Raw genomic sequence first — 27,780 nt, forward strand, 5'->3', positions numbered from 1 at the left:
TATGATCTCATGTGCAGCACTTCGGAAACGTTTTGTTGTTTAAATGTGCTATTTAAATAAAGTGGATTGTATTGTATTGAATGTTTAATGTATATTTCTTTGCACGCGTGTCCTCTTTAACTTTGTTTTTAAATTTTTTTTTTCATAAAGGTAATTTAATTTGACTTGAAAACTTTGGAGGTTGGTAGATTTTTTGCGTTTATCATTCAATCAAAAATGTTTTGCTTCCATCAAAAAAAAACATTTCAATCAAAAACTTCATATGAAAGTTCCTTCAGTGCAAAAATATTTTCAATAAAATAATAATAAACTTTCAATCAAAGAAAAAAGTGCTCAAATGCAAATGTTTGGGTGTCAAATATTTGGTTTGCATTCAAACATTTATTTGATTAAAAAAAGAATATATATATATATATATTTTTTTTTTTATTTTTTTTAAGTTGAAGTGGAATACGTTTCTATATAGAAAAAAGTAACTACTGCCACCTTCTGGCGAACAATGTGAAACAACAAAAACAAATCAAGTGTTTGCTTCGCTCGTGCTGACTATGAATAAATAAAATGCATTAAAAAGTAAACAAGGGCTCAATAAGCCTCGTGGTCACGGTGAGACAATGAGGATAAATACCAATGGAAAGAAATGGGACTGAGAGGCTGCACAGTGAGCCGCTCTGGAGCCGCTCAGTCCTGACCGACTTATACACACATTGCGTGCGAACCGTGGCTTGTCGTGACAGCGGGACAGATGCTTCTCAGGCACTGCAGGAAGAAGCCAGGCCAGTCCAGGCCGCACCGCGCATGCTCTCTGCGCTCTGTGATCAGCACTGGATGAGCCGCCCGCTCCCGCTGCTGTAAACACGGTAAGTTCACAACTATGGCAGTGTGCTGTTTGACACTTTTACTGAGCTGTAATACCACAGTGGGGAGATGGTTTTGTGGAGACTGAAAGTGTGTGTGTGTGTGTGTGTGTGTCCACTGCTGTGTGCGTGCAGCCGCTCCGACACACGTCAGTGAGGGGGTGAAGGCGGGTGAGGAAGACACGCAACTGTCCACCGAGGAGCGACACCTAATATTAGAGCCTTAAATACTGATGGCTTTACTAAAGTCACTTCTTCACTGCATGACAAATATACCTGTTGTGCTTCTTCCAGGAGGAGACGCTTTATTAATTCATTATGATTAGTTTGTATGTGTTTATAGTTATAGTAATATAGTAATAATAACTTGTAGGCCTATTTATGCATTTAAAAAGTGCGTTTTTGCGCTTAGTGCAGGGTTTTTATGAGTCCTTATAGCCTTATTCTACCTTTTTAATGAGCACAGATCACAACCCAGTGGACAGCTCATGATCGAAGCCTTATGTGCACCTATCCAATGCTAAACTATGTCATAAGTAAATTTACTTGGACTAAAGCCTCTGTGAGCTTGTAAAATCTTAAATCTATATATTTTCTTCACTTTTGTGTGGAAAATGTGCTCAAAGGGAAGGGAAATAAGTGTTTAAATGCAAAAACAAATTTGAGACCCAAATAATTGCATTTAAATACTTTTTTTCCTTGATTGAATTTTTAAATTTTTAAACTCATCGGCTTGTTTATGCATTTAAAAAGTGCATGTTTAAATTACATTTTTGTACTTAATGCAGGGTTTTCACTAGTCCGTAGCCTTATTCTACCATCTTGATGAGCACAGATCACAGTCCAGTGGACAGCCCATGACCTATTTGAGCCTTATGTGCACCTATATCCAATGCCAAGGTATGCCATAATTACATTTAATTAGAATAAAGCCTCTGTGAGCTTGTAAAATGTGAAAACTATGTATTTTCCTTACTTTTTTGTGGAGAATGTGCTCATTACAAACCAGTAAATATAATATTTACACACTAACTTTAAAAGTACACTTAAATCTCAGGAATCCTTGCAGATTGTTAGTAATTATTTCAAGAGTTCAAGATGCTGGGTTCAGGATTGCCTTTCAACATGCATGCATTAAAGATATATTAGTAGGCTATTGATTTATTTAAAGGAACAAATAAATACCAAAGAAAAGGGGGATGTAGTGCAGGGAAAAGTGAGATTCCTAGGGAGTAATAACATCTCTTGTTGGATTATTTCACACAAGGATACACTGTCACTGATGTGATTTTTTAAATTATGTTGTGAAAAGCATATGCAACAAACAGCTGACATAACACAATTTTAAAAACGTATATTCACATCAAGAATACATTGAAAGTAGGGGTGTCCCAGTCCTATATTGATACCTGATATCGGTCCGATATCAGCCAGAAAACAAACATTGTATTTTATCGGACTGCATCTAAAATCTTTGATATATATTATATTATATTTATTCAATTGTAGAATTCTGTAGATATTATGTTGAAGGTTAAAATGTATGTAACAATTGGTTAATAATAAATGGGTCAGTTTTTTGCTGACTGTTGTTGACTATTGTTCTCTGTTTGAGTAACATCACTTGATCGCCTTTTCTAACATTTCACACTACAAAATACATCATAAAACTATGTATGAGTTGTGCTGATATCGCATCGGATCGATATTGGTATTGATCAACACGCAAGGTTGAAATATCGGTATCGTATCGGAAGTGAAAAAGTTATATTGGGACATCTCTAATTGAAAGTGCAGACTGTTTGAATAACGTGCTATACAATTGTTAATTGCTCACTGGTATGATTTTATCTTAAAAGTCACGTATAATGTTTATTAAATATTCATGACCATGCAGTTTTACCTGTGTAACTATTATCTCCTGGTTGTATCGTGTCATTATTCCTAATTTCTCAATTTAGACGTTAATGCCAAGTTTACCCAGCATGCTCCATGTCCTGTCTCTGAGGTAAACACACATATATTCAAAACAGCATTATAGGATCCCTACTGGGATTATGCCATTTTAAACCCACTACGGACTCATTTCTGTGACAGTTGCGTGCCAGTAAAAGACGGTTGGGAGGAGGGTTGCACAGAAGAGTTGTGTGTACATTAAACAGCATGACGTGCGTGTGTGTGATCTGGATGCTAACATGCGTGCCTGGCCTTCTCTGCGTGCAGCTCGTTGGGGAGGGGTGATGGCGGGTGCTGAGGTCACTGTGTCTTCAGGGGAACTCATGAAGGAGGAGCAGCAGCAGCAGCAGAGTGAACTCGGTGGCAACAATCGCAAGACCCCCGTCATTTTGCACCTGCAGCCCTTCCTGCATGGGTAGCATTGCTTATATAATCACTATAACACATTTTACATTTGCAGTGTGACACAATATAAAGACAATTAATTATAATAACAATTGTGTTTTAGAATTATTTTCAGTCCCTTCTTATTGTATGGCATCCATCTGCATACATTATGAATAACATGCTTTTTTTTTTGACTAAATTATGACACCTTTGGAAGTTTGGGTTAGGTGGAAGGATCTAGTGGGGTTAGGGTAATGAACAACAGCCTCCATGACACCTTATTCATGCTAATGATTCATGCTAATGCCTAAATGAAGTAAACTGTGTAAGGATCTGTAAGATTTTTTTCATTTAATGTTCAAAGGGCCAACAGTAATAGGGGAAATGGACATATTCATGATTTTAAAATTTAAATCCAACGTAAAGGCTTTTCTTTTTCTCTGCTGCCTATGATTTAGAGGGGGATTTTTAATCATGTTATTGTTGATTTAATGTTTTTACTGCTGATTTGAATTATTGTTGAATGTTTTCTGTTGCACATTGAATTGCCTTGCCTTGCCATGAATCAATCGGCCACTCATAATATTTGGCTACAAATCTGTTGCATCTCCCGATAGCCAAGAATAAGCAGACTCTGGTTTTCATTATTGAGGATGCTTCGCACAAGCAGTTTAGCTTCACTTTGCTCTTCAGCAAGTCAGCGCATTGACTTGGTTATTGCTGGGCCTTACATACTGGCCGTTTTCTGTCATATCTGTTTATTTTCAGATCATTTTTGCTTGTCTCGTCATCCTGAAGTTTTCTGTCATCCACTAAAGCTGCTTTCAATAATATTTAGGATCCTTTGTTGTTGACCTCACAGTGTTGTTCAGCCTATTAATGGGTTCTTATTTTCAGAATATATCAAACCTTTTTTTCATCAGGTCACGTCTATAATGTTTGTTGTTCCTCTTTAATAAGTTTGTTGTCGATTGATAGTGAGAGCTCAATGGAACAGAGGAAGAGTTATTCCCAACTGATTACTAATGCAACAAGACAAACACAAGATGTACTTGAAAATAAGTCCATACATTTTATCTTCACTTTAAATTGACTTCCTTACACAATTTGCTTGAATTAAATTCCCTAAGGGCAAAGCTGAGGGGCATCACATCAAGTATAAGTCATTTGTGTGGATTAGATTTTTAAGGATTTGTTTTTTTGTACAATTACTAAAGAAAATAGTCAATATACAAACATTTATGAGCCTTAATGTAATCTGAGACTTTTTTTGTGTGGATTTGTCGTCCTCTGCAGGATAAACGTGGGTACTGCTGACACTGGCACGACCGTCTTGGCTGTTGAAACACATCATGGTAATTTAAGTTTTCTTCTCCATACAAAACTACAATAAAGCTTATATAATGGGTCTTACAAAACCTCCTGTAGAGGGTTGTTGGACCAGTTTTTTTTTGTACATTGGATGCTGTGCAGAGTTTGAGATTATTGCCAAGGGGTTCTATTCAATATATAGACTGTCTCAAGATTGGCACCAACCATAATGTGCATAACATATACAATAATGTAAAAATGATTAGTAACATCATAGATAATGTTGAGGACAAAATTTGGCATCGCCGCGTCATTTCATGTTGTGAATTCATGATAAAATCAGGCCGATGGCTGCTTTCTGCTCATTTATGCTGCAGTACCATACATGAACTGCTGGGCGCTATGTCGCATTTACATTGTGAAGAAGAATTGCGCAACAGAAGAAGAACCAACCTAAAGTCTCCAAAGTTTGGGACCATTTCAATGAAAACTTATACTAACATGTGTGAGATGAAACTAACCGTAAGATGTTTGAATCAAAGCAGCAGAAAACTATTTTATTACAAAAAAAAAAAAAAGTTCAAATGAATTTGGAAAAAACTGTAATGAAAACTGTTGACCACTGGGGGGGCAATGTTCCCCCTGCCACTGCAAACTCCGCGTATGACCACAGGTTACTAAAGTGACATCCTGTGATGTTTAGATGACAGTAAAGAAGATGGAGATGAGGTCCAGTATGGATACCCGATAACGTGTGGTGAGAGCAAGGCTGTGCTTCTTTATAAGAAGTTTGTGTGCCCAGGGATCAATGTCAGATGTGTCAAAGTAAGTTTACCCTTATAAATTACTTTTCCCAGTTTATTTTTTAGTTAACATGCTACCTTGCATTAAAGCTGATTGGATTGTCCTTTGTTTTGCAGTTTAATGAGCAGCTCATCAGTCCTAAGCAGTTCGTCCATCTAGCAGGGAAGGCCACGCTGAAGGACTGGAAAAGGGCCATCAGACTGGGAGGGGTCATGCTCAGGTGTAAACATTGAACACTTCTGTTTGTGTGGGGTTAATCTGATCGGCCTCGGGTCAATAAAATCTCACGCGTAGACAAGTCAAACAAGAGGAACATGTTCCAATCGATCACAGTGAATTACCATCACTCATCATTGACATCCTCACTGTATCTGTTAATGCATCCCAGTAGCTGTCATTTAGCTCTATTTTTTAAGTTTGAAAGTTGGATTCAAAGTATAACATCACCTGTTTATCATGTCTGTGCTTGCTGATGATATCACATATGGCAGAATCAGCTACTTGTTTTATTTCATCATAGATCCAGCAGAAGCAGATATACAAGCTTGTATCAGGAGCATGTGTTTTCCCTTTATACCTCACTTTAGAAACTTTACTGGGATTTTTTCTAAAACCTACTTTTGTTCCTTTTAGGAAAATGATGGACTCCGGACAGATAGATTTCTACCAGCACAACGCAGTATGCAGTAATACTTGCCGCAGCACTAAATTTGATGTGCTGATCAGCAGCACGAGGCTTCCTCAGGGGACCTCAGCACAGCCGGGCATGTCCGGTGTGTCCTTTGACCCTGTCGGAGGACATACACCTCCCTTGACAGGTAGATTTCTGCTTACAACCACAGGTTTCCTGTTATTCCAACAGCCTCATAGGTTGAAGTAATTTATCACAGAAATGGGACAGCATTCAGAAAAGCAGATTTCTCTGATTTATCAGGCACAGAAAATGAAATGTTTGGATTAGTTAGTATTATTTTCAAATGCATGAAAATTTCACGTGGGAAATTATCTAATGGATGAAAAACATTAATTATACTGCTAAACAAGCATGATAAACAAATAAGAGTACCAGAGCTGCATTTTAGATACCTGACTAGTCCTTTTTATTTGTTTTTTTATTTTAGGAGATTCACAGATTGCAGAAGAGGTGGAAGAACCATTGGAGGATAAATTTAGTGCGACGACAGAGTGGAGTTTTGCTTCACAGCGACTTTTGCATCCCTTTGCACCAAACGGTCATTTTACTAAAAGAAAGATGGAAGACACACCTGGTAAGTTTAAAAAAAAAAGAAAAAATCACACATTGAGTGTGTGATTTCTGAACGATGTCATATTCAGAGATTGTTCAATTGAATAATAACCAACATATAAATCAGCTTCAGTTATATTCAGTAGTGTTGTCACTGTCTAAGGAAAATACTGGTGTTAAAAAGCTGGAGACAAAGGTTTTTATCTGATAAGCCCATACTGTAGGCCTCATAGATCAATACATCTAAGATAAAGAAATAAGATGTATAATGTTTAAATTGCCACTTTAAAGAATTTCCACTATAAACACTCTGAAAAGATTCTCACGTTGCATTGTGGGATGTGGAGTCCTGTAGACGGATGCATAGAAGTGTTTTTACATCATTATTTCTGTGATTTCTTGTGTTTGCACTGAAAGTTGTGGCAAAACAGTGGCGGGTGTTTATTTAGAGGTGTACATGGAAACATCCGAATCCGGCCAAAATTGAATATCTTGCAGAGTGAGGTGATGTCACGGGAAATACTGTGAATAAACTAGAATGAAAATGGAGTCAAGCCAATCACTGACTTCCTTGTCTGATGAAGAAACAAAATATATCACAGTAAGACTGAAGGAAAAACACTTACAGTAACTAAACCCCTGCTTTCTGCTGACCTGCCACTAGGAGGGAAATTTAAAAAATGCCTTGATTATGGGCGTTACTACTGTAGCAGTGTCTGTGCGCACACACACATAGCAACTTCACACAGCTGAGATGTGTCACTACAACGACAGGCACGATAAGACGTACACACACGTCCGTGCACACAGAGACAGACGGGAATACACTCAACAAAGATGTGTCTGTAAATACACACATAGATTAATGAACCCTCTGATTAGCACAGAATCTGCTCTTTATAGATATAAAACCTCTTTCTATGAACAGATCCTTTTTTCCTTTAAATTCTGACATCAACTTGTGTTTTTCTGTATATAAACATACAGAAACAGAAAAAGAAACATAACTACAAATGGAGTGAGCTTTTTATGGAAATAGGGTAGGTTCCGCCTTCTGACCCTCAGTCCTAGTGAAGTTGGACAGGATTTATCTGTTCTGATACACCGAGTCAACAGCTCTCTAAATCTTCACACGTGGATCACTCTCCACTTCTCAAACCCATTCTGCGTTAAAACACATTGCTGTGTCATGTTCCATCGACAGCATCTGACATTTGTCTTTCCTCAGTTCTGATGTGAGGGCCTTTAAAGGTGTCCTGATTAGGCATAGTTCCAGGATGACATCAGTAGGTAAAATAGGCCCGGGATGCTGCAAAGTGCAATATGTCACTGCACATGCTAGAAACAGGGCTTGGATCAAATGTGTTAATTCAATTCAATTGAACTTTATTTATATAGCGCAAATTAAAACAAAGACATCCCAGTGTGCTTAACAAAATATAAAGTTCATAGTAAGAAAGAAATGTCTTGGGAAATGTATTCTGCATCTGGAGCTACTTTGAGTTACATTGCTTTGTAGACGTGATGATGAATTCAGTCAGCCATAAATAAAAGCTGGAGTGTTTTCACAAATAAGTAGCATGTTTAGAAAAGAACTGTGTCAATGTGCAGGTGTCGATTTTAAGAGAAGAGAAAATATCAGGAACCTCTTAATCAGAGTTTTATCCAAGTTTCTTTCTATATTCTTCACTGTTCCTCTTTCGACACCACTCTGCCCTTATTTCCTTTCCCTGAAAGCGTTCTCCTGTACTTTTCTGTCTACTTTAACCAACAGTTTAACACCATCTCTCGACAACACCGTCGACCGAAGTGAGCTGGTCCCGTCCGCTACGTTTTAGTTTTTTTTTTTTTACAAGCGAGTTGGAAGCAGACATGTTAACAGGTGGCCAAAAATGGTCCAATGTGGCAAAAATTTTGCAAGAAGAGAGTGTAAAGTGATTAAAATGGGCCAAAAGCAGTCAAGAGTGGCCATAAAATGGGTAAATAAAAAGGAACCAGGTGCTATGTAATGGCAAAGGGTAGCTTTAATGAGCAAAATGTGGCAAACAATAGTGAAAAAGGGCAAAATTAGGGACAAAAAGAGGCAAAATGTAGGGTAAAAAGGAACAAGTGGTATTTATTGGGCAACAATTAGCTTATATGGATGAAAGTGGCCAAATTTTCTTTTAGAAAGGGCAAAAACTGGATAAAAGTGTCAAAAAGAACTTGCAAAAATGGAGGAAAAAAAGTGGCATTTATTGGCAAAAAAAATAGCTAAAGTCTGAAAAAAGTGTCAGAACCTTTTGAAAAGGGGCTAAAATGGGACAAAGGAAGTTGCAAAATGGCCAAAGAAAAATATGTAACAAGGGGTTAAAAAGTTTCCCCCTTTTCATCTTTTCTGGGGGAACAATAATTAAAATTAAGACATAAAAAGCCACATATTGAGTGTTACTGACTTAACAGCTTCTACATGGTGTCTGCTAATAATGTAGTGGGCTGGTTTGGACAGAAAATGCCAGGGCTGAATTTTTGTCCCTTTCCACCCCTGTACCTGCTGATGTAAAAACTGAAGCCACATAGTTAAATAAATGCATTCCTTTTTTTTTCTCTTTTTTTACTGGCTGTTGGTAGATGGAGTGCTGAGCCTGTGGAAGTGTGTGGCGGGCTCGGGGTTGATGGGTGAGGTCCTGTCCAGTCTTCAGACAGAGTTGTTAACCACTTTAAAGGGAGTGGAGCTTCGCAGTGAGAGAGCCAACCTGCAGGAAGCAGGTGAGTGTCTGACCACTGGACTGTAAAAATGATTTTACAGCATATTTTAGTATAATTCCACTCGAGAGAGAAAAGAAAATCTAATTTTAAGGTGATTTTTCCAATAAAAGTCACATTAGTGAAGGATGTTTGAAAGCTATTGATGTTTCATTTCTACACGGACAGAATTTCAAGAAGGAAAATGAATAACTGGATTATTCAACTCGTGCTAATGACTTGATGATTTTGTTTTGTCAGATGCCATCATTCTTAATTCCTTGTGTGAGATGTTTGGGCTTTTAGACTCTGTAAAGCAAGCTGTGGACCTGAGCCGCAGCCAGAATGAAGAGAGAGAGATCCACAACAGTGTTTATGGTGAGAAATCTGTCAGGGCTAAACACCAGGGTTGGGGTTAATTATAATTGTAATTGCATAATTGATAATTAGTTACAATTATGGCGTATTATAAATATATTTATTATTTAAAAAATCTGTTGCTGTCGTAATCTTGATGAAAGTGTAATTGAGTTCAGATAATTGACTTTGTAATTGTAATTGCCATGAAACCTATAGATATTGTCAGTTATAATTTACTGCAAAACTGGGGAACCATGTACGTACAGTTCTACACATACAGTATGTAGCTAACAATTATTCAAATATATTTCATATCAAGCTTTCCCACATTTTACCATTTAAAAAAATGAAATCAAGGGGTATACTGACCCAAAAATGGTGTCCACACCATAAATATTAAAACCTATATTTTCATTGATTTGGAAGCCTAACGAGGTAACCAATAGATAGGAAATAATTTAGATGATAGATAATATTTTCTGTGTATTTTACAGCTGATTTAGCATTTAGATGCTAACAGAAAACTAACACATGTGGCTCAGTAATTGTAATTGGGAATTTAGTAATTGAGAATGGAATTATAATTGACTGACTGAGGATAAAAAAATAATTGTCATTTAATTGTAATTGGAAAAATGCTGGTAACTGTAATTGTAATTGAATTGTTATAGAAGATGGGTAATTGAAAACGTAATTGTAACACAAAAATGTAATTGACCCCAACCCTGCCCAACACAGGATGTCATCCCAGTGATGCATGAAGCACCATATTTTTATTTTCGTGTGCAGAGCTGGATGAGATCCTGGAGAACCAGAGAAAACTGAGCTGTGATAAAGGCACATCTTACAAATCCTTTATAAAACACATTCCAAATGAAAGGAAGACAAACAGTCACGCACAGAACTCGGCATCATCTGCTAAAGCCAGCGCAGTGATCCAGCCCCTGTCTGTTGGCGCTGTACCTGCCACCTCTTACACTCAGTTCTTCAGCCACTTTGCTGCGTTAACTGGTCAGCGTCACCTCGCTGGCATCGGCAGGACGGACGGGAACAGCTCGAGTGTGGTAAGGAAACACAAGAGCAACGAGGCGAGAAAGCAGGAGAAGCTTCAGCGACTCAGACAGCAGGACAACGGGACCGAGGACACCTCAGGGATCCACAAAAGGCCCAGACAGAGGACTTTTAAGCTTCAGGGCGACACTCAGATTAGCAATGATGTGGTGGAGACCGAACACTTGGATGACATTGAAACGGTAATAATAGAGAGACAGTCATCAAAGAAACATAAAAGTAAGTGAGTCAGATGAGCCTAGAGGGCTTCTGTGGGTCCAACCAAGGTAATATGCCTGAAAGTAAAGAGGCCATAAAAGGACAAAGTTACTTTGTCAAACTAGGGTTTCATTTGAAACAAATATGAACAGTGTATTTCAACTTTACAGGGAACACTGTTTTACACCATCTCTATGTGTGGAAACAGTGGTGGTTAACGGTTAAGGAAGCGGGCTTGTAATTGGAGGGTCACAGGTTCAAATCTCATGGGCCATCACTGTGGGATGTTGAGTAAGTCCCTTAACAGAAACTAAATTTTGTGTATGTACCTGAACATTTATGACAATAAAGTATATTCTAAACAGCTCAAATATGTGTCAGGTAAATTACAAAAATTGTCACGTTATCATGTGGCTGGTACATTTAATTTCTTTATTACAAATTTTCGTCCCCATTACATTTTTTCCTCATGAAAATGAGACTAAATCTATATTCAAATTAAGACATAATGATAAAAGCATTAATGGAATTGATTAACATTGACAGGAAATGCTTCTAAGGACAAAATGTATTTGGAACTAATGTAAAATTCAATCAGTTTGAGGTAAATCAATATAAAAAGGTTAAGTTAACAAATGATCTCAGACACAGTTCTAAAATGTCCTCTGTTGTCAGTGGGAGTAAGACTAGTTAATCTTGATAGAAGTCATTTTCACACAATTAATTTACATTGAATAAATTTAATCAATGTGAATTGATTGAATTTAAATTAGAGGAGAGAAAACTGATGAGGAAATTATGACTAAAGCTAAATCAAACCTTTGAAGGTAGGATGTACACGTGAATATTTCAGTTTATTAGTTTGGGTCAGATGATTTCCAGAACTCAAGCTTTTTGTGAGAATTTTCCAGTCCGTAAAAAGAAAAGTGGAATTCTGACCAGAGAGTGGGAACGGCCAAAGCCCAGTGATACTCACAGGGTTTTAAAGCGGGTCTACAGATGAACTGCAGGTGGTCACGGCTCAGTGAGTACAGACCTTTTGTTGCATATGAATAACATGGTCTTGATTTTAAGGTTGATAAAGGGTGTACACATAAATTCTGTGATTACATGCAATATGAAGTGTTTGGCCTATGGATCATTGCAATGGACTTTTTTTCCCCCCCTAATGTTCTTATTATACAGTTCTGCTGGTCATGCTAATAGTTGCTAATGTAAAATATCGAAAAAATTAAATCTAAAAGTTGTCATATTTGTCAGATGTTGTATTCTCTTGATCACTTTTGACTGAACTTTACTGTGTAAATGTTTCCTGTCTGATCTGTTTATTATCAACTAACTATAGCGGATTTCTAAGTTCAAGACCATATTCCCTTATATTTGTATTTGATTAAATCCACTATTTAAGTTCATTTCTAATGCAAATATCATCAATATTTTAGTTGAATCCTTCAAATAATTCATAATTCTTATAGTATTTAGGGCTACAAATGGCAGTAAATTGTGGTAAACTGGCTTTATTGTGAGGGGATCCTTGATAAATGTTCTCCCCTGTAAGAGGTTCTTGGATCCAAAAAGTTTGCCCTTGCCCTAAAGTGTGTGTTAGATACACAAGAGGTCTAAAGTGACCTTGTCCTGTAATTGATTTATTTTAAATAAAAAATATTTGTGCTTTTTCTGTCTTTTGCCTGAGGCTTTTTTTCCTATTAAAAAAAAATCAATATCCTTTTTATATGAGGCTGTCAATCAACAGTTCACTGACTTATTCCCACTGGAGATAGAAATACACTGAATCTCTGATTCAAGACACAGTAGTTCATTTACAATTTCCCTTCTTCCACAAATGTAAAAACTTGTCTTTATTTCCTAATCTTTGTAAAGTGATAACTTTTGGTAGCGGAGCAGAGGAGCAACAGGGAAGAGCAGAACTTTAGGTTTTGTCTAGAACCCTGGTTCTATGAGTAATATGGGTGAGATGTCTCACTATGGGATGCAACCTCTGTCTGCATTCCTCAGAAGCATTTATTTCAATCTGCCAATTCTAATTGGCCAGTGAAGCGCATCGGTCCGCTAGGGGGTCACCAACCTCCTATAAGGAGGACACGGACAGACATGCACCATTCAAAATAAGCACTTCTTCTGCTAGTTCGAGCAAGAAGGGTAGTCTGGTGCAACATCTTACTCATATTATTCATAGAATCCGGGTTATATACATAACCTAAAGTTCCATTTCATAATTTTTTGTGAGATGTCTCACTATGTGCAGGCATGCTTATCGAGTGGTATCAGCCTCCAGGGCAGAAGTCTGATCACATCAGGCACGGGCGGCAAGACCCCGAGTCGTGTGTGCACGCAGACCCGTAGGCGGCTGCAGACCCTGACACGAGTAAGCCAAAGCAATAGCCTTCACCACCCAGTGTGACAGGCGTTGCTTAGTAACAGGCTTCCCCTTGCGGGGATTGGCCCAGGAGACGAACAGCTCATCGCTCCTCCTGAGGCTCCTTGTCATATCCATATGTGCGAATCGCACGAACTAGACATGACACATTCGCCCCTGCTCACCCTGTGAGGCCGAAAAGGCCAAAAAGGTCAATGGGAGAACACAAGCTCACAACCTTTGGCACAATGGCCGGGTTCGATCTCATGATGATCCTCGCATCACCTGGAAAAAGCTGAGCACACGACGGATGAACCGAGAGTGCATGGATGTCACTGACCCTCTTGACTGAAGCCAGAGCCAGTAACAAGACAGCCTTAAGAGAAGACAACTTCAGGCCCGCCTCCTCCAGAGGCTCAAAAGGAGGACGTTTAAGTCCCTTCAAAACCACCACCAGATCCCACGATGGTACTGGTAGTCTGGACACAGGGAGGAGCCTACAAGCTCCCTTCATCAGCAGGTGCTGACTGGCCGACTTATCCCCAAAGCCAACGTGACAGGCAGTGATCACCGCCAAATACACTTTCACAATGGAAAAGGCTTTGTTTTTGTCAATTAGGTCCTGCAGAAATGACAAAATCACTTCCACCTGGCACTGAAAAGGGATGTGGTTCCTCTGAATGCACCACCCCTCAAACAGCCTTCACCTAGAATCATAAAAGGACCTAGTGGAGGGGACTCGAGCACTCTTTATGGTGGAGATCACACTCTGTGATAACCCCACGGCTGACAGATTGAGCCACTCAGGGGCCAAGCTTACAGCGCCAGACGGTCTGGACGCGGGTGAAAAACTGTGCCTCTCCGTTGTGACATCAAGTCCCTGCCTCATCATCTCTCTTTTTCTCCTCGCAGCACCGCTGCATGGGAGGACAAAGTTGTTTTTTGCGTCAGACAGTTTAGCGAGGTCGAGCCAACAGGCTCACTCCTGAACAACCATGTTGCTCACCTTTCCCATAACCTGCATGGAGCAACGTTGGGTGCGGAAACACACGTCAGCAACCGTGGATATTTCCTCCATCGTTGCAGAGTCCTGAGACAGAGTTTCGACCACCATGCGGGCATGTTCCAGACCCAGGTCCTTAGTGGAGATTTTACCCGCACATGGACAGAGGCGGCAGCTTTCGCTTTTGTCCGAAACTCGGATACCGTAGTATCTGGAGCTGGAGCCAGGCTCCACACTTTTATGAGAGCCCAAAAGGGAGGACCGATGTGCGCACGGGCCCGTAGGCGCCGAGGGCAGTGGGACCGAGACAACAGCGAGGTGTGCTGAGGTCAACGCACCGGCCTTGCGGCAAGGAGCGTGCAGCGGGGTTAACACCGGAGTGAAAAAGCCACTGCGGACCAACGTGTCCCAGAGCAACAGAAGAAGCTGTCAGCTGGAGCTGAGGCTCAGAGGTTCACTACTTTTCGGCAGTGAAGGACAGCACCTACCAAGCAAGCAAGGTAAGAGCTGTATTTGACCTACTTCTCAACCTGTAGTGGTCTAGAGCAGATGCTAGTTCTGCCAGTGTCCGTCGGCTGGACTGCCTGTGGACAATGAAGCTGGCAAAAAATGTGAGATAGCTGAGAAAAGAAGAGGTGTTTGAATGGTGCACGTCTGTCCGTGTCCTCCTTTTATAGGAGGTGGGTGACCCCCTAGCGGAACGACGCGCTTCACCGGCCAATGAGGATTGACAGATTGAAATAAATGCTTCTGAGGAATGCAGACAGAGGTTGCATCCCATAGTGAGACATCTCACAAAATATGAAATAGAACGACAGAGCAAATAGTTACTTAACATGAATCAAAAACATTCTTCTGAGAAAGATTTTTTGGACAAATTACTTTATTTCACAACAAACTCCGTGAAGGTAGATTTGGTGCAGAATGGGAGAGTTTTGTAGAAGAACTTTGTATGTTGGTCCTATCAGAGCGGCGAGGGCTCCCTCAGGTAAACTTGTCAGCATAGAAGGTTTTGAGGTACTGGATGTAGTTCTGGAGGTCCCTGTTGGTGCTCTCAGACTGTTTCAGTTTGTTCTGCACATCCTGCAGCAGGCTCTGGTTCTGATGCTTCGCCTGAGAGAACACACACACACACACACACACGTTAGGACAACAGAGAACCTGTTGCCAGTGTTTTTCAACCTTGTAGGCTGATGAAAACAACATACCTTCTTCTTGCTGAGTTTCAGCTGACTAACTTCTGACTTGACTTGGATGAGTTTGGTCTCCAGGTCCAGAATCTTGTCCACAGTGTATCGTTCCCTGGCTGCAGTTTGTTCTCTGCTCTCAGTGATCTGCATCTCAGTGGAACAGAGGTTCCTTGGGAATGAAGCAGATGCTGTAGACGCTCCTCTGACTTGCTGGCGAGCATCACTCTGAGCTTCCTGCAGCTTCGTTCTCAGCTCAGAACATTCCAAGCTCTTCTCTCGTTTGATGACGCGGTCCATCAGTTCGTTGCACTGAATGCACGATTGCTGCAACTTTCTGAGAGCAAAATAAACTATGGTCAAGGTCACTGGGAGCACCGGCCTTTTACTGGATCACATCACAGATAAAAGGTAGATTTCAACAAATGACCCACGCACTTTGGTCTAAAAAAAACTCTAAAATTTTTGCCAATTGTTCCTTCATTATTCAATAAGCACACTGTACATTTTTAGTTTGATCGGATGAACAGTTTTTGAGATATGGACAATTTTGGGAGGAGGGTATCTGTCCTTATTTTTCTTCCATTTGCAGCTTCCAATATTTCAGGAACTACATCACATAGGAAACTGAAATTTGGTACAGTAATACAGCTCTCTCAGAATATACAAAAATATCTGCTACACATTCTATCTGATGGACATGCCAGCCCCTTAGTGAAAACTAATAAACAATAAATGACTATAAGACAAAGAGCAAAGCTACAATGACCTCAACGAGTGGTGAAATAATCCAAAGTTGGGCCGATGAAAATAGCAAAATAATTCAGATCAGATTTAAAAAGACTGTCATCCAAGAACCAATGCATATATGTGACTAATCATTAGTGATTTAAACAGTCTATGTTCAAAGCTGTGTGTTACAAGGAGCTGAGGCATATAGAAAGTTGTTTACTGAAGGTCCAAACGTGTTCCAGCTCAAAACTTGACAAACCTTTTTCCAATTTTAAGGGGCTGACTAGGTAAGATATTGGAAGGTGAATAAATAGAAGACACATAATCCCCTCACTGAATTGTCCATACCTCTAAAACTATTTGTTTGATCAAACTGAAAATGTACAGCGTGATTACGCAACACAATAAGCACAATATGCACAGCTGTAACATCACAAATCACTCTCACCTTAAAACAGTCGACTCTTCTCCACCCCTTCCATTTTCCCACCCTGACTCTTTCCTCCCTGTTCCTTTTCCCCTCACCTAGGTGTAACACTGCCCTCTCTCTTCATATTTTCCCTTTAATAAAGTGTTTCTTACCCTTCCTTAGGGAGGGCTGGTGATGGTGACAATTATGCAATAAAATAAATAAATGTATTTAATTGCAATTATAAAACAGGCATTGCTGTCGCAAAAAGATTGCACTATATAGTGTTGACTTTCGACAGCTTGTGCAGACAAAAACAATGAAAAAAATGAAGAATTACAAATGTACAGCGTGCCTATTGAATTATTAAGAAACAATTAAGAACAATTTCTGAATTTGTTTAGACCAAAGTGCGTGGGATGTTCTGGAAATGTGTTGAAATGACCCACGTGTGTGTTTTGTGTACGTGTGTAATACAGTCAGGTGCTCACAAAAACAAGGTGTGATGTGTGTGTTGTGTGACGTGTAGAAACATTTGAAGTTGTTTGCTGACCTTTGCGAAACCTCCACCTCCTGCTGCAGTTGCAGGTTCTCCTCCATCAGCAGCTTGTTCTTCTGCCTGAGCTCTATGTTTGTTCTCTGGCTGTCCTGACAGCATGTCTTCTCCTGAGCTTCCTGTAGTTGTGTCTGAAAAAAGAAATAAATATATAATAAATATAAAATAAACAGTTGAGTGTGTTTCTTCATTCTGATTATAGTTGGAAGCACATGGGACTATCCCAGTGTACACTGACCTGCAGGCTGTAGTTCTTCATCTCAGTGGCGCTGTTCTTTGAGGTGACTATGTGCAGCTCATCCAGCAGCTCTTCTCTATCTGCTCGGCTTCTCTTCTCCATGCTGTGCAGCTGCACCTTCAGCTCCTCCACACAACTGAAGGAGAACATGGAGGACAGGAGACAATTCAACACTGAGCCCAAAGAAGTGTTCACACACACATAATGGCCCACATTTATCAGCTATTTGTTTGTTCAGATCTGAGTGTACGACGTGCGTTCGACCATATTCATGTAAGCTTTGGTATTTATCAATATTGATCAGATCTCATGTCAGGTCTGACCTTGTATACGATAATCTGAGTAGATTTGTGGTTCAACAGCAAAATGTGACCGAGTCTGAAAATAAAGTATTTAACGAATCTCAGCTGTTATTTAAGCATAAGAAGACACACATTCAGAACAGATCTAAATGGATAATTACTACATGAAATAAACTAAAGAAATGAGTTTCCAAAAAGCCCACTTTATTACAGTTACCACTTTTTTGGTTTTCCTTCCACGTAATACCATATAACTCCACTGGTAAACTATCCGAGCAGGAGCATGTGGTTTTACAGTTTGCACACACACAGGAGTGCAGCACTGCTTCTGCTCTGTATTGGTCCGGGGTAACGCTGCTGTGTATCATTCATGCTTTTAAAATGTAAAGTATACCATAAACTTCTGCAAATGTCTTGCAGTGTTTAATCGGTAATATGATAAAATAAAGGTGAAATTGGCTGAAGGCATAATTAACACAGACAAGGGACAACATTTAGTAATTTTTAAGGCTTTTTTAAGGATTTTGGTCATTTCTTTGAACGTGTTATTAATTTCCGAGTGTGTCTTCAGGATCTCTGTTGTGAAGTTGTTCTCAGTGCACACAGGGGGGCAGACATCACCTGCTCAGTAGCTAATCCTTCACAGAATATTTTTCTGAGCGCCTTTATACGGTGGCCGACAGGGGCAAACGCTGCAATTACAGAAATGCTACAAACTGTACATTTAAGTCCAGTTTTCACACGGTCAGAAAGCATCTTTGTTTTTCTCTCTCCTCAGATGTGAGGATTTCCTTTCTTTTCTTTAGAGTGTTCATTTGACCTCAGTAGGCGGGGCCTCCAAACCAGCAATATTTGAAGGCGTAACAAGTTAATGACGATCAAATTCAGCCTCCGCATTTATCAACACCCGATTATTTGAAATGAAGGCCAATGTGAGGATGCACACACTAAGAGGATGTTTTGCTTGTTTCTCCACCATAACCAAATGGGAAGAGTTATTTTTAATTAATAAATACTATTATTGTGATAGTATTGTCCCTGTTATCTCTGAGATGAAAGTCTTGTTGTGAACACACACAGTGAGTTGGTGTGTGTGTGTGTGTGTGTGTGTGTATGTGTTTGTGTGCAGACTTGATGGTTGTCTCACTTGCTGAGCAGTGATAGATCTGCCTCCAGCTTCATCTTCTCCTGAGCAGTCTGTGTGTGTCGACTCTCCCAGGCATCTGCTGCTGATATAGCCTCAGCTACCTGCTTCTCCTGTACATTCACACACACGCACTGGAACAGAACACACACTGACGTCACTTTCGGTTCTCGGAGTTGAAAAAGTGATGAAAATAAAATAATAAATATGGCAAGTTTGGTGTAGTTGCTGAAAAAAGGTAAAAATGTAAAAAAATAAAATAAAAAATGTAGTGTCTTGAAGGCATCTGGTGGGTGAACCCCTCCCAGTGTCTCAAAGACCCCAAGGTTGAGAACACTTGTCCTTTGGCAGGGGTGTCAAACTCATTTTAGTTCAGTGGCCAAGTACGGAGAAGTTTGATCTTAAGTGTGCCACATATTATAGACTGGAAAACAAGCAATTTTAACACTATGACCTACTTTGCACTTCCAGATTCAAACGATAAGTAAAGTCTGTAACCTAAGGCACCGACAATATCAAAGCAATAGGTGACAAATTTCAGTCCCTGCTTGAGTTTCACCTACAGTTACTTGATTTTGAGATTAATTTTTATTTAATTTGGGGAAATCTTGTGGAATCATTTGAGTTAAATTACAGGAATTTTGAAAAATTGAGAGTTCTTTCTACAATTTGCTTTTAAAAATGACTGCCATCATGTGATATAAACATGGGAAAACTGTGAGCGCTGGCAAATATTGTAAAGTTTTATTGAATTTCTGTTTTTTGAGGGGCTGAGATATCCGAATTAGTTATTAATTTACACATTGATTCTTTCTTTTTTTCTGTCATTTTTACTTTCACCTGTGGGCCGAATTGGATGCCCTAAAGGGCCCGAATTGGCCCCTGGGCCTTGAGTCTGACACGTGCCCTATGTGTTAAAACCCTGCTATTAAAATTGAGTGTTGCTATTGGCTGAGAATTTTTTGGTGGCTTCTTACATCTCAAACTCCCACCTGTTGACTGAATGATGGTGGACAATCCACAGAATAGTAGATTAACACCATTCGTATGTTGTGTATATTTTATAAATCTGGTTGAACCAAACCATGTTTCTCACCATCTCCTGCAGCCTGATGCTCAGCAGTTCTGCTGCTTCCTCACTGCGCTCAGCTCTATGTTTCTGTGTCGTCATGGCTTGTTTCAGAGCTTCTCTGTCTGAGGCCAGCTGCTGCCTCAGGTTCTCCATCTCAGCCTTGTGCTGAGCGGCTTCTTGCTCCAGGTTCTGCAGCGGGTAGAGAGAGCGCCCCCATGGGGTGTGAGTTGTAAATAATTACGCTCTAACAGGCTAGCTAGTATTAAACTGGCAGTGGGACCGACCTTAATCTGCACGCTGAGTCGTTTGTTCTCTGCCTTTCCGCTGAGCCGTTGACTCTGCAGATGAGCTTGTGTTGTCTCCAGAGTCACTGCTTTGTCCTGCAACAGCACGGGCCACAACATGATCACACCTTCACAAACATCTACACACTTTGATACACACTAAGTAGCTTTTTCCTGGTTTTTTTTTGGTGAATTTTTACTTTTACTTCTTACTTTTTTAAACAATTATCTGTACTTTCTACAACTTACATTTAAAAAATTAGCTTGTTACTTTTTAGACTTTATCATGACGTAAAAAGACGCCAACCAACAAGATAATGTTTAAAATAATTTTTCGGAGTTGTTGGTGTTTAGAATAAGTCATGCTGGATGCGGTGCGTTCTTTGCAAGCTGAAAAATCATGCACGCAGTGTAAATGCGGATGCTTGTGTGTGTGTGTGTGTCCTCGTACCTTCTCAACCTCCAACAGTTCGCCCAGATGCGTCGCTTCTCGGTCTTTCTCCTGAAGTTTAACCTGCAGACGCTGCAAACGAAGAAACGTTTCAGACACAGGATGCACACAGTCGTTTAGTGAAACTCACAGCGTTCTCTGCCATTGTGTCTGGTTATATTGTACAAAGTAACATGTGACATGTTTTACGATTGTTTAAAGTTACCGTATTAGTGGCTAGTAAAATAGGAACACAAGGATTTCCTGTGAAACGTAACGAAAATGAAACAATTGCATAAATAAGGGGAAATAAATTCTTGCATGCTGAAACATAAAGTGAAAACTTAGTAATTAATGAGTGCTTTTTAAACTGGTAGGCCTTTGTACTATTCACTAGCTTTGAAGTAGCATCTCAGAAAGGATGGTGACCTCTGATGTAGTGTATAGTATGTTAGTATGCAATTTCAAACAGTGTGTGTGTGTGTGTGTGTGTGTGTGTGTGTGTGTGTGTGTGTGTGTGTGTGTGTGTGTGTGTGTGTGTGTGTGTGCGTGTGTGTGTGTGTGTGTGTGTGTGTGTGTGTGTGTGTGTGTGTGTGTGTGTGTGTGTGTGTGTGATTCACCATCAGTCTGGGTTGGATGTCTCCAGTCGAAACTTGTTTAGCAGCTCCTTCTCCATTGACCTCCACCACCTTCGGTTTCCTGAGCAGAGCGTCATCGTGCCTGTTCCAGAATTCATTCATTTATTCATTTATTCAAATGTAGAAACAAAGCATAGTTCCACTTTTTTATCTATTATTAAATTATTATGATTATTAGAGGTGGCAAGCAACAAAGTAGAAATACTTCGTGACTGTACTTAAGTAGTTTTTCCTTGTATCTGTACTTTACTTTTACTCCAAATATCTCTACTTTCTACTCCTTAAATGAGCTCGTTCCCCTTAAGCCCTTCAAAGATGACGTCACGGCGTAAACAGATCTGTGAGGCAGGTCTCTTAGTTTTATGGTTGATATTTTCAAGTTTTTTTTAAAAAAAATATTAAACTTAATGCTGCTCAGAGTTTAATTGAGCATTATTTTTTTTTTTGGAACATTTTATTGACAAATGTTATTTATAATGAGTGCTAAATTCTCTATGTGTTCATAAAGGGTAACAGATTTAATTTATTTCCATATACCAGTATTCTACAAGTTCTTCAAATGTTTATTTTTAATTTTTTTATTTGAATAATATGTAAATGGAAGCATGATATCTTATTATGTCGTTACATTTTTCACTTTATAATTTTATTGCATATTTCCTGTAATTTGTGTTCTTTTAGGATGACATTTAAAACATTCTTTCCAGGGACTACAGATGAAAAATAGCCTTCTGGCTAAATCTGGTGCATTTTCTATATGAATATTAATGTACACTGTCCTTGTTAAATAAACCAATAAATAATAATAATAATAATAATAATAATAATAAATAAATAAATAAAATAAAAAATATGGAATTTTCTGGTTTAAAAACCACGTCTTAACATTGAAGCGACATTTGTTTTACTTTTTACTTTTTTACATAGGTACATTTAGTATCATGTACTTTTTACTTTTACTCAAGTAAGGGAACAACTTCACAACTTGTACTTTTACCAGAGTTGTTTTTTACTCCAATATCTATACTTTTACTAAAGTACTGAAGACTAGTACCTTTGCCACCTCTGACTATTACATATACATAGTCTGATCCCTAACATTTCTAGTGATGGTTCTGTGTGTTGTGCTCCTTGCCTCCTGCCGTTGGCCTGCTCCATCATCTTCTCCATGGACTGACGGAGGTGCAGGTTTTCCTGCTGACTCTGCTGAAGCTGTTTGGTGACCTGGGCCAGGCGACCAAATTGCTCCACCATCTCCGGCCTGGAGACGCTCATGTTATCCGACGAAATGTCCAACAGCTGCTGCTTCTGTTGATCCACCTGTGAGAGAAAGTCAGTGCTTTGAGATGACTTTGTTGTATTTTGCGCTATATAAATAAAGTTGAATTGAATTTCAGTTTCTGGCCTTTTTCTGTAGGTATTCTGTAAAATGATAACTTTTAGTTCAGCCAGGCGTAGTTATGACAGCCAATTACTACGCAGGATTTGGGCATTCTACAATAAAAATCTTCCACAACTGCAAAATCTCCACTGTGTTGTCAGAGGTCAATGGTGGTTGTCAAGCAAAAGCAAACCCCTCTTGAAATGGTGGTGCGCGTTGCTCGGTCAAGCGCCGACGTCACGCGAAAAGGTGTATTGAGTGTAATGGAACTTTAGTCATTTCAAATGTAATTGGAATTGAACATGGATATTTAAAGACGGAATTATAATTAAACATTTGTAATTGACCCCAACTCAGGCTGATGGTGCTGAGGGGAATGCTTCATACAGTACATGAGGATGAGGATGTGATGTTACCAGGGCACTGACCTCAGTCTTCAGGGCTCCCACTTCCGTCTGTAAGCCGTTCACCTTCCTCTCGTAATGAGTGATGAGTCCCTTCAGGCTCTTCTGATCCTCATTCTGATCCTCATCCTGATCCTCATCCTGATACTCATCCTGATTCTCATCCTCATCCTCAGACAGCAGGTCGGCCACTGTCAGCTTAAACTGGGAGAACTCGCGCTTGGATGCATGGGCACGAGGAGGACAGATCTGCTGGTGGTGTGTCGGCCCCTTGGTGGAATGTTCGTGGAATGATGAAGAGCACCACAAGCGTCTGCTCACATCACACTTTTGAGTGTGTTTCCAAGGGCAGTTTTTCCCTGGAGGAATCCATGGGACACAGGTTTTCCCTTCAGCTGAAGGACGAAGAGGCTTTCCCTTTAAAACACACAAACACAACGCTGCTCAGAATCTTTTTCTAATACTATTGGACTTCATCAGAACTGAAGAAAAACACATTCTTTCCATTCATTTCAGTGAGAAAAGATATCAGGAAGTCTAAAAACGAAGCAATATATCGCGATATATATATATCGGAAAAGTTTCCTCGCTGAGTGTTAGCAGTCAGACGCTTTGTTACCTGAGAGCTCTTCATGCCGCTCTTCATCTGCACGTGGGCTGGTGTGGCATCATTAACGCGCACGTGGACTGGAGTTGAACTCTTTCTCGTGGTCTTCATCTGTGACAGAAAGGAGCAGAGAGGCAACTGAGGGATTTGTTTCATGTGTATGTTTAGTTATTTCACTTTGACAGGAACAAATCTATTTTACATACATCTGTGACCAGTAACATTCCATGTCAATTCAACAAATAGTGCACACACTTAGGTCTTAAATAACTCTGACATGTTTACCAATTGTTCCTTAATTATTCAAGTGCACTGTACATTTTTTAGTAATACAGCTCCACATACTCTCACAGAATATACAAAAATATCTGCTATACATCCTATCTGGTGGACATGTCAGCATCTCAAAATTGAAAAAAAGTTGGTGTGAATTTGTGGCTGGAACATGTTTGGACGATAAAAACAACAATAATATAATATAATATAATATAATTAATTAATTAATATAATATTATATAATATTATATAATATTATATAAAATAATATAATATTATATAATATAATATAATAATATAATATAATATAATATAATATATAATATGTATTTGTATGTATATATCATTTAAAGACTGTTCACATCTAAATGTTCAATATTGAATCTAAATGTTATGAGTAAAACTAAATATTTAGCTAATATGCAATATTTTTGCTTTAAGGTTGTTTCTGCAAATTGATGTTTAAAATTAAATATGTATCCTTCTATAATTCCCATCTTTTGAACTAGAAACAAACACATTTTTGTAAATGTTCTGGTAATGCTCTATTTTTTAAGTTCTTAACATCACTGTGAGTGACTGACTACAGCTCAATGAAATCATTTAAGTTTGAACTTTCCTGCCTTAATAAACACTGCCTCTGTGCTTTTTATAACCTGCCATTTACAGTTTTACAAAAAACTCACTTTGGTCACAAAAGTTTTCCTCACTGAGGACATCTGCTGGTCAATCTTTAGAGTAGAATAGAGTAGATATTCTTCAGACTTTTACTAAACTGACTGTATGGCTTGTTTTCAGGTTATTAAACTGACTTTAATGTTTTTGGTACCTCCTCTGGCACAAAGATGAAAGCTCTGTGCGGAGCTTCCATTTTAGTCACCATGACAACGTGTAAACATTGAGCTGTTCGGCTAAACGACAATTGGTAGAATTCTCTCTCTGCTCCGTTTTGAAATCGAAACAGAAACTTAGTCTCCCTTACCGTTGTTATGCCAACATCTGTGTATCTGCATTAAGAAATTGAGTGTTTACAAGGTCAGTTTAAAGAGGATTAACTTTTATTCTGATTTAAAGAGGAATTAAAGCCCCCATGTAAACCATTCACAAAAAAGCTACTTCACCTCCCATATTTCTATAGCAAGACATACTTCCTATGGGCACTGCACTAGTATTTTATAATAAACAATGTATTTGAATTTCCTAAGTTTTAATTGAACAAATAATGGATGTGTGTGGTCATAATATCATGCATTGTTTATCAATCGTATGGCCTTTTTTGCAATAAAACTATCATTTATTGAGGTTTTAATAGAGTAAAAAATAAGAGTTCTACACAATATGTCATATATCTGGCAGTGTCAAAGTACAATAAAATGTAAAGTAAAAAGAAACCTAGTTTAGTCCATTTATAATCAATCATAGTCATCTAGGATCTGTGCACCCTGATAAAATCAGCTGGTCACATCATTTAGACCTGGAATTATCTGTGAGCACCTTTTAAAAAAATGAACTGTGAAATTAAATAACAAACTACTTAATTTTTTTTGGTTTTTTTTAACAAGTGTCTATTAGTCTATTCAAACTGGAAAAAAAAAAAAAAAAAAAATCAGCCATCCAGCCTTTATACATCCTGAGAAACTGAGAGGTCACACATCTTTTCAGCTTGTAATAATGTGTGACCTTACAATAAAAAGTAAAAGGTGGCTGCAAATATCAAAACTGCTTTTTACAAGAGTCTATTACTCTATTCTGAATAACTAGAAACAATTTCAGCCATCCAGGACCTGTGCACCCTCAGAAACTCAGGGGTCACACATTATTTTAGTGTGAAATTATCTGTGACCTCTTATTAATAAACAAACCGTGGCTGCAAATGTCTAATTCTGTCTAATTCTGTAAAAGACAGTTTGCCTGAGACCCGAGCTGGAAACTTTGGGTCACATATTATTTAGGTCTGAGGTCATCCATCCTTCCCATTTCTTACTCGTCAATGATAGAAACCTCCATCAATCCCAATTTCCTACCCAGTTCCTCCCTTTAAAGTATTGTATATAATGTATTAATTCTCTGGCAAAGAAAATTAAATGTAAAAATGTATATTAGAAGTTGTGACATGGATCCTTCAATGTATTTTAGAAACTTAGTAAAATAATATAATATGCATAACTTCTAAATAGGACACTAGGACAGTTTACATGAGCAGATCATTGACCAGATCAATTGAAATATTCTCATTAATGAAATGTAGACTACACGTCTTTATTCTGTGGGCAAGAAATGTTAAATATTGAATCTAAATGTAAATGTTATGAGTAAAACTAAATATTTAGCTAATATGCAATATTTTTGCTTTAAGGTTGTTTCTGCAAATTGATGTTTAAAATTAAATATGTATGCTTCTATAATTCCCATCTTTTGAACTAGAAACAAACATATTTTTGTAAATGTTCTGGTAATGCTCTATTTTTTAAGTTCTTAACATCACTGTGAGTGACTGACTACAGCTCAATGAAATCATTTAAGTTTGAACTTTCCTGCCTTAATAAACACTGCCTCTGTGCTTTTTATAACCTGCCATTTACAGTTTTACAAGAAACTCACTTTGGTCACAAAAGTTTTCCTCACTGAGGACATCTGCTGGTCAATCTTTAGAGTAGAGTAGAGTAGAGATTCTTCAGACTTTTACTGAACTGACTGTATGGCTTGTTTTCAGGTTATTAAACCGACTTTAATGTTTTTGGTGCCTCCTCTGGCACAAAGATGAAAGCTCTGTGCGGAGCTTCCATTTTAGTCACCATGACAACGTGTAAACATTGAGTTGTTCGGCTAAACGACAATTGGTAGAATTCTCTCTCTGCTCCGTTTTGAAATCGAAACAGAAACTTAGTCTCCCTTACCGTTGTTATGCCAACATCTGTGTATCTGCATTAAGAAATTGAGTGTTTACAAGGTCAGTTTAAAGAGGATTAACTTTTATTCTGATTTAAAGAGGAATTAAAGCCCCCATGTAAACCATTCACAAAAAAGCTACTTCACCTCCCACATTTCTATAGCAAGACATACTTCCTATGGGCACTGCACTAGTATTTTATAATAAACAATGTATTTGATTTCCAACGTGTAAACATTGAGTTGTTCGACTAAACTACAATTGGTAGAATTCACTCTCTGCACCGTTTTGAAATCGAAACCGAAACTTAGTCTCCCTTACCGTTGTTATGCCAACATCTGGGCAAGAAACCAGTGTACGAATTGAAAAATGTATAGAGATTCAAGAAGAAAATGCAATATCTACCACTGAAATTAAGTTGATGTAACTCAGTGTTATTTTGGCAGCAAATTTTGATTTAGTTTGAGTTGTATTTTTTTTTTGTGTGTCAACAATGCATCTTAGTTTAGGTCAAAATGTGGTCAACAAGTGTCTATATCAATTTCGGCTATATAGTCGACTAAAATACAAAGAATTCACCATTTATCAACCTGATGTGGGATGGTAGTAATGTGTGTAAATGCACACAGGCAGATTTGATGTGTAAAACCAGATGATCGCACACGTTCTGTCTCAGATTTCATGCCATGTGAGGAAATTATAGTTTCGTTTTTATTAGTTAACAAAAAATATCAATATATTTTGATATAGTTTACATTCACATGTAACTTTTTAATTAGTCACACTCTGGTTCGTGTCACTTAATAAAAACTATGATGATAATTATTAGTCAACAAAATTAACACTGATGTAAGTGTCACCATGAGTTGTAGTCTTTTGCGTGAAAACAATCAACAATAGGGGTCTGTATTGCCTGGCATCTGGCGATACGATTCG

At 38.6% G+C, this 27,780-nt stretch overlaps 2 protein-coding genes and 1 long non-coding RNA gene across 4 annotated transcripts; 1 reads left to right on the forward strand and 2 right to left on the reverse strand.

Moving 5' to 3' along the window:
- The first annotated feature begins 665 nt into the window (after window positions 1–665).
- On the forward strand, window positions 666–12,403 carry LOC114477679 (glucocorticoid modulatory element-binding protein 1-like). Of its 2 annotated transcripts, XM_028470157.1 has the most exons (10): window positions 666–860; window positions 3,081–3,228; window positions 4,497–4,555; window positions 5,215–5,336; window positions 5,432–5,535; window positions 5,949–6,133; window positions 6,437–6,583; window positions 9,172–9,309; window positions 9,547–9,663; window positions 10,435–12,403. In XM_028470157.1, the coding sequence occupies exons 2-10, from the start codon at window positions 3,098–3,100 to the stop codon at window positions 10,941–10,943; spliced, it is 1,512 nt and encodes a 503-aa protein (XP_028325958.1). In that variant the 5' UTR covers window positions 666–860; window positions 3,081–3,097; the 3' UTR covers window positions 10,944–12,403. The 2 variants fall into 2 exon arrangements, with proteins under 2 accessions (XP_028325958.1, XP_028325957.1); XM_028470156.1 differs by lacking the exon at window positions 666–860 and having other exon boundaries at window positions 3,053–3,228.
- A 2,814-nt stretch (window positions 12,404–15,217) lies between these two features.
- Window positions 15,218–23,301, reverse strand: LOC114477856 (outer dense fiber protein 2-like). Its single transcript, XM_028470495.1, has 12 exons — window positions 23,290–23,301; window positions 23,096–23,242; window positions 22,422–22,606; window positions 21,269–21,368; window positions 20,670–20,741; window positions 20,219–20,314; window positions 19,959–20,123; window positions 18,866–18,996; window positions 17,417–17,552; window positions 17,176–17,309; window positions 15,503–15,818; window positions 15,218–15,407 (listed from the first exon to the last, which is right to left on the reverse strand). The coding sequence occupies exons 1-12, from the start codon at window positions 23,299–23,301 to the stop codon at window positions 15,279–15,281; spliced, it is 1,623 nt and encodes a 540-aa protein (XP_028326296.1). The 3' UTR covers window positions 15,218–15,278.
- Window positions 23,302–23,327: 26 nt separating this feature from the next.
- On the reverse strand, window positions 23,328–24,759 carry LOC114477712 (uncharacterized). Its single transcript, XR_003675753.1, has 3 exons — window positions 24,641–24,759; window positions 23,691–23,789; window positions 23,328–23,488 (listed from the first exon to the last, which is right to left on the reverse strand). It is a non-coding gene; the product is annotated as an uncharacterized LOC114477712 (long non-coding RNA).
- Window positions 24,760–27,780: the final 3,021 nt, after the last annotated feature.

Source organism: Gouania willdenowi, chromosome 16 (genome assembly GCF_900634775.1).
Source record: "Gouania willdenowi chromosome 16, fGouWil2.1, whole genome shotgun sequence".
NCBI lineage: Eukaryota > Metazoa > Chordata > Actinopteri > Blenniiformes > Gobiesocidae > Gouania > Gouania willdenowi.

Excerpts from the sequence above, each read along its gene's own strand:
- LOC114477856 (XM_028470495.1), bottom strand. Across the intron at positions 20,742-21,268 it reads ACATCCAACCCAGACTGATG|CGTCTGCAGGTTAAACTTCA; the intron begins GTGAATCACACA and ends CTTCGTTTGCAG. Across the intron at positions 15,819-17,175 it reads GAGGTGGAGGTTTCGCAAAG|AAAGTTGCAGCAATCGTGCA; the intron begins GTCAGCAAACAA and ends TTTTGCTCTCAG.
- LOC114477679 (XM_028470156.1), top strand. The coding sequence starts at position 3,053 with ATGCGTGCCTGGCCTTCTCTGCGTGCAGCTCGTTGGGGAGGGGTGATG. Across the intron at positions 5,337-5,431 it reads TCAATGTCAGATGTGTCAAA|TTTAATGAGCAGCTCATCAG; the intron begins GTAAGTTTACCC and ends TTTGTTTTGCAG. Across the intron at positions 6,134-6,436 it reads ACATACACCTCCCTTGACAG|GAGATTCACAGATTGCAGAA; the intron begins GTAGATTTCTGC and ends TTTTTATTTTAG.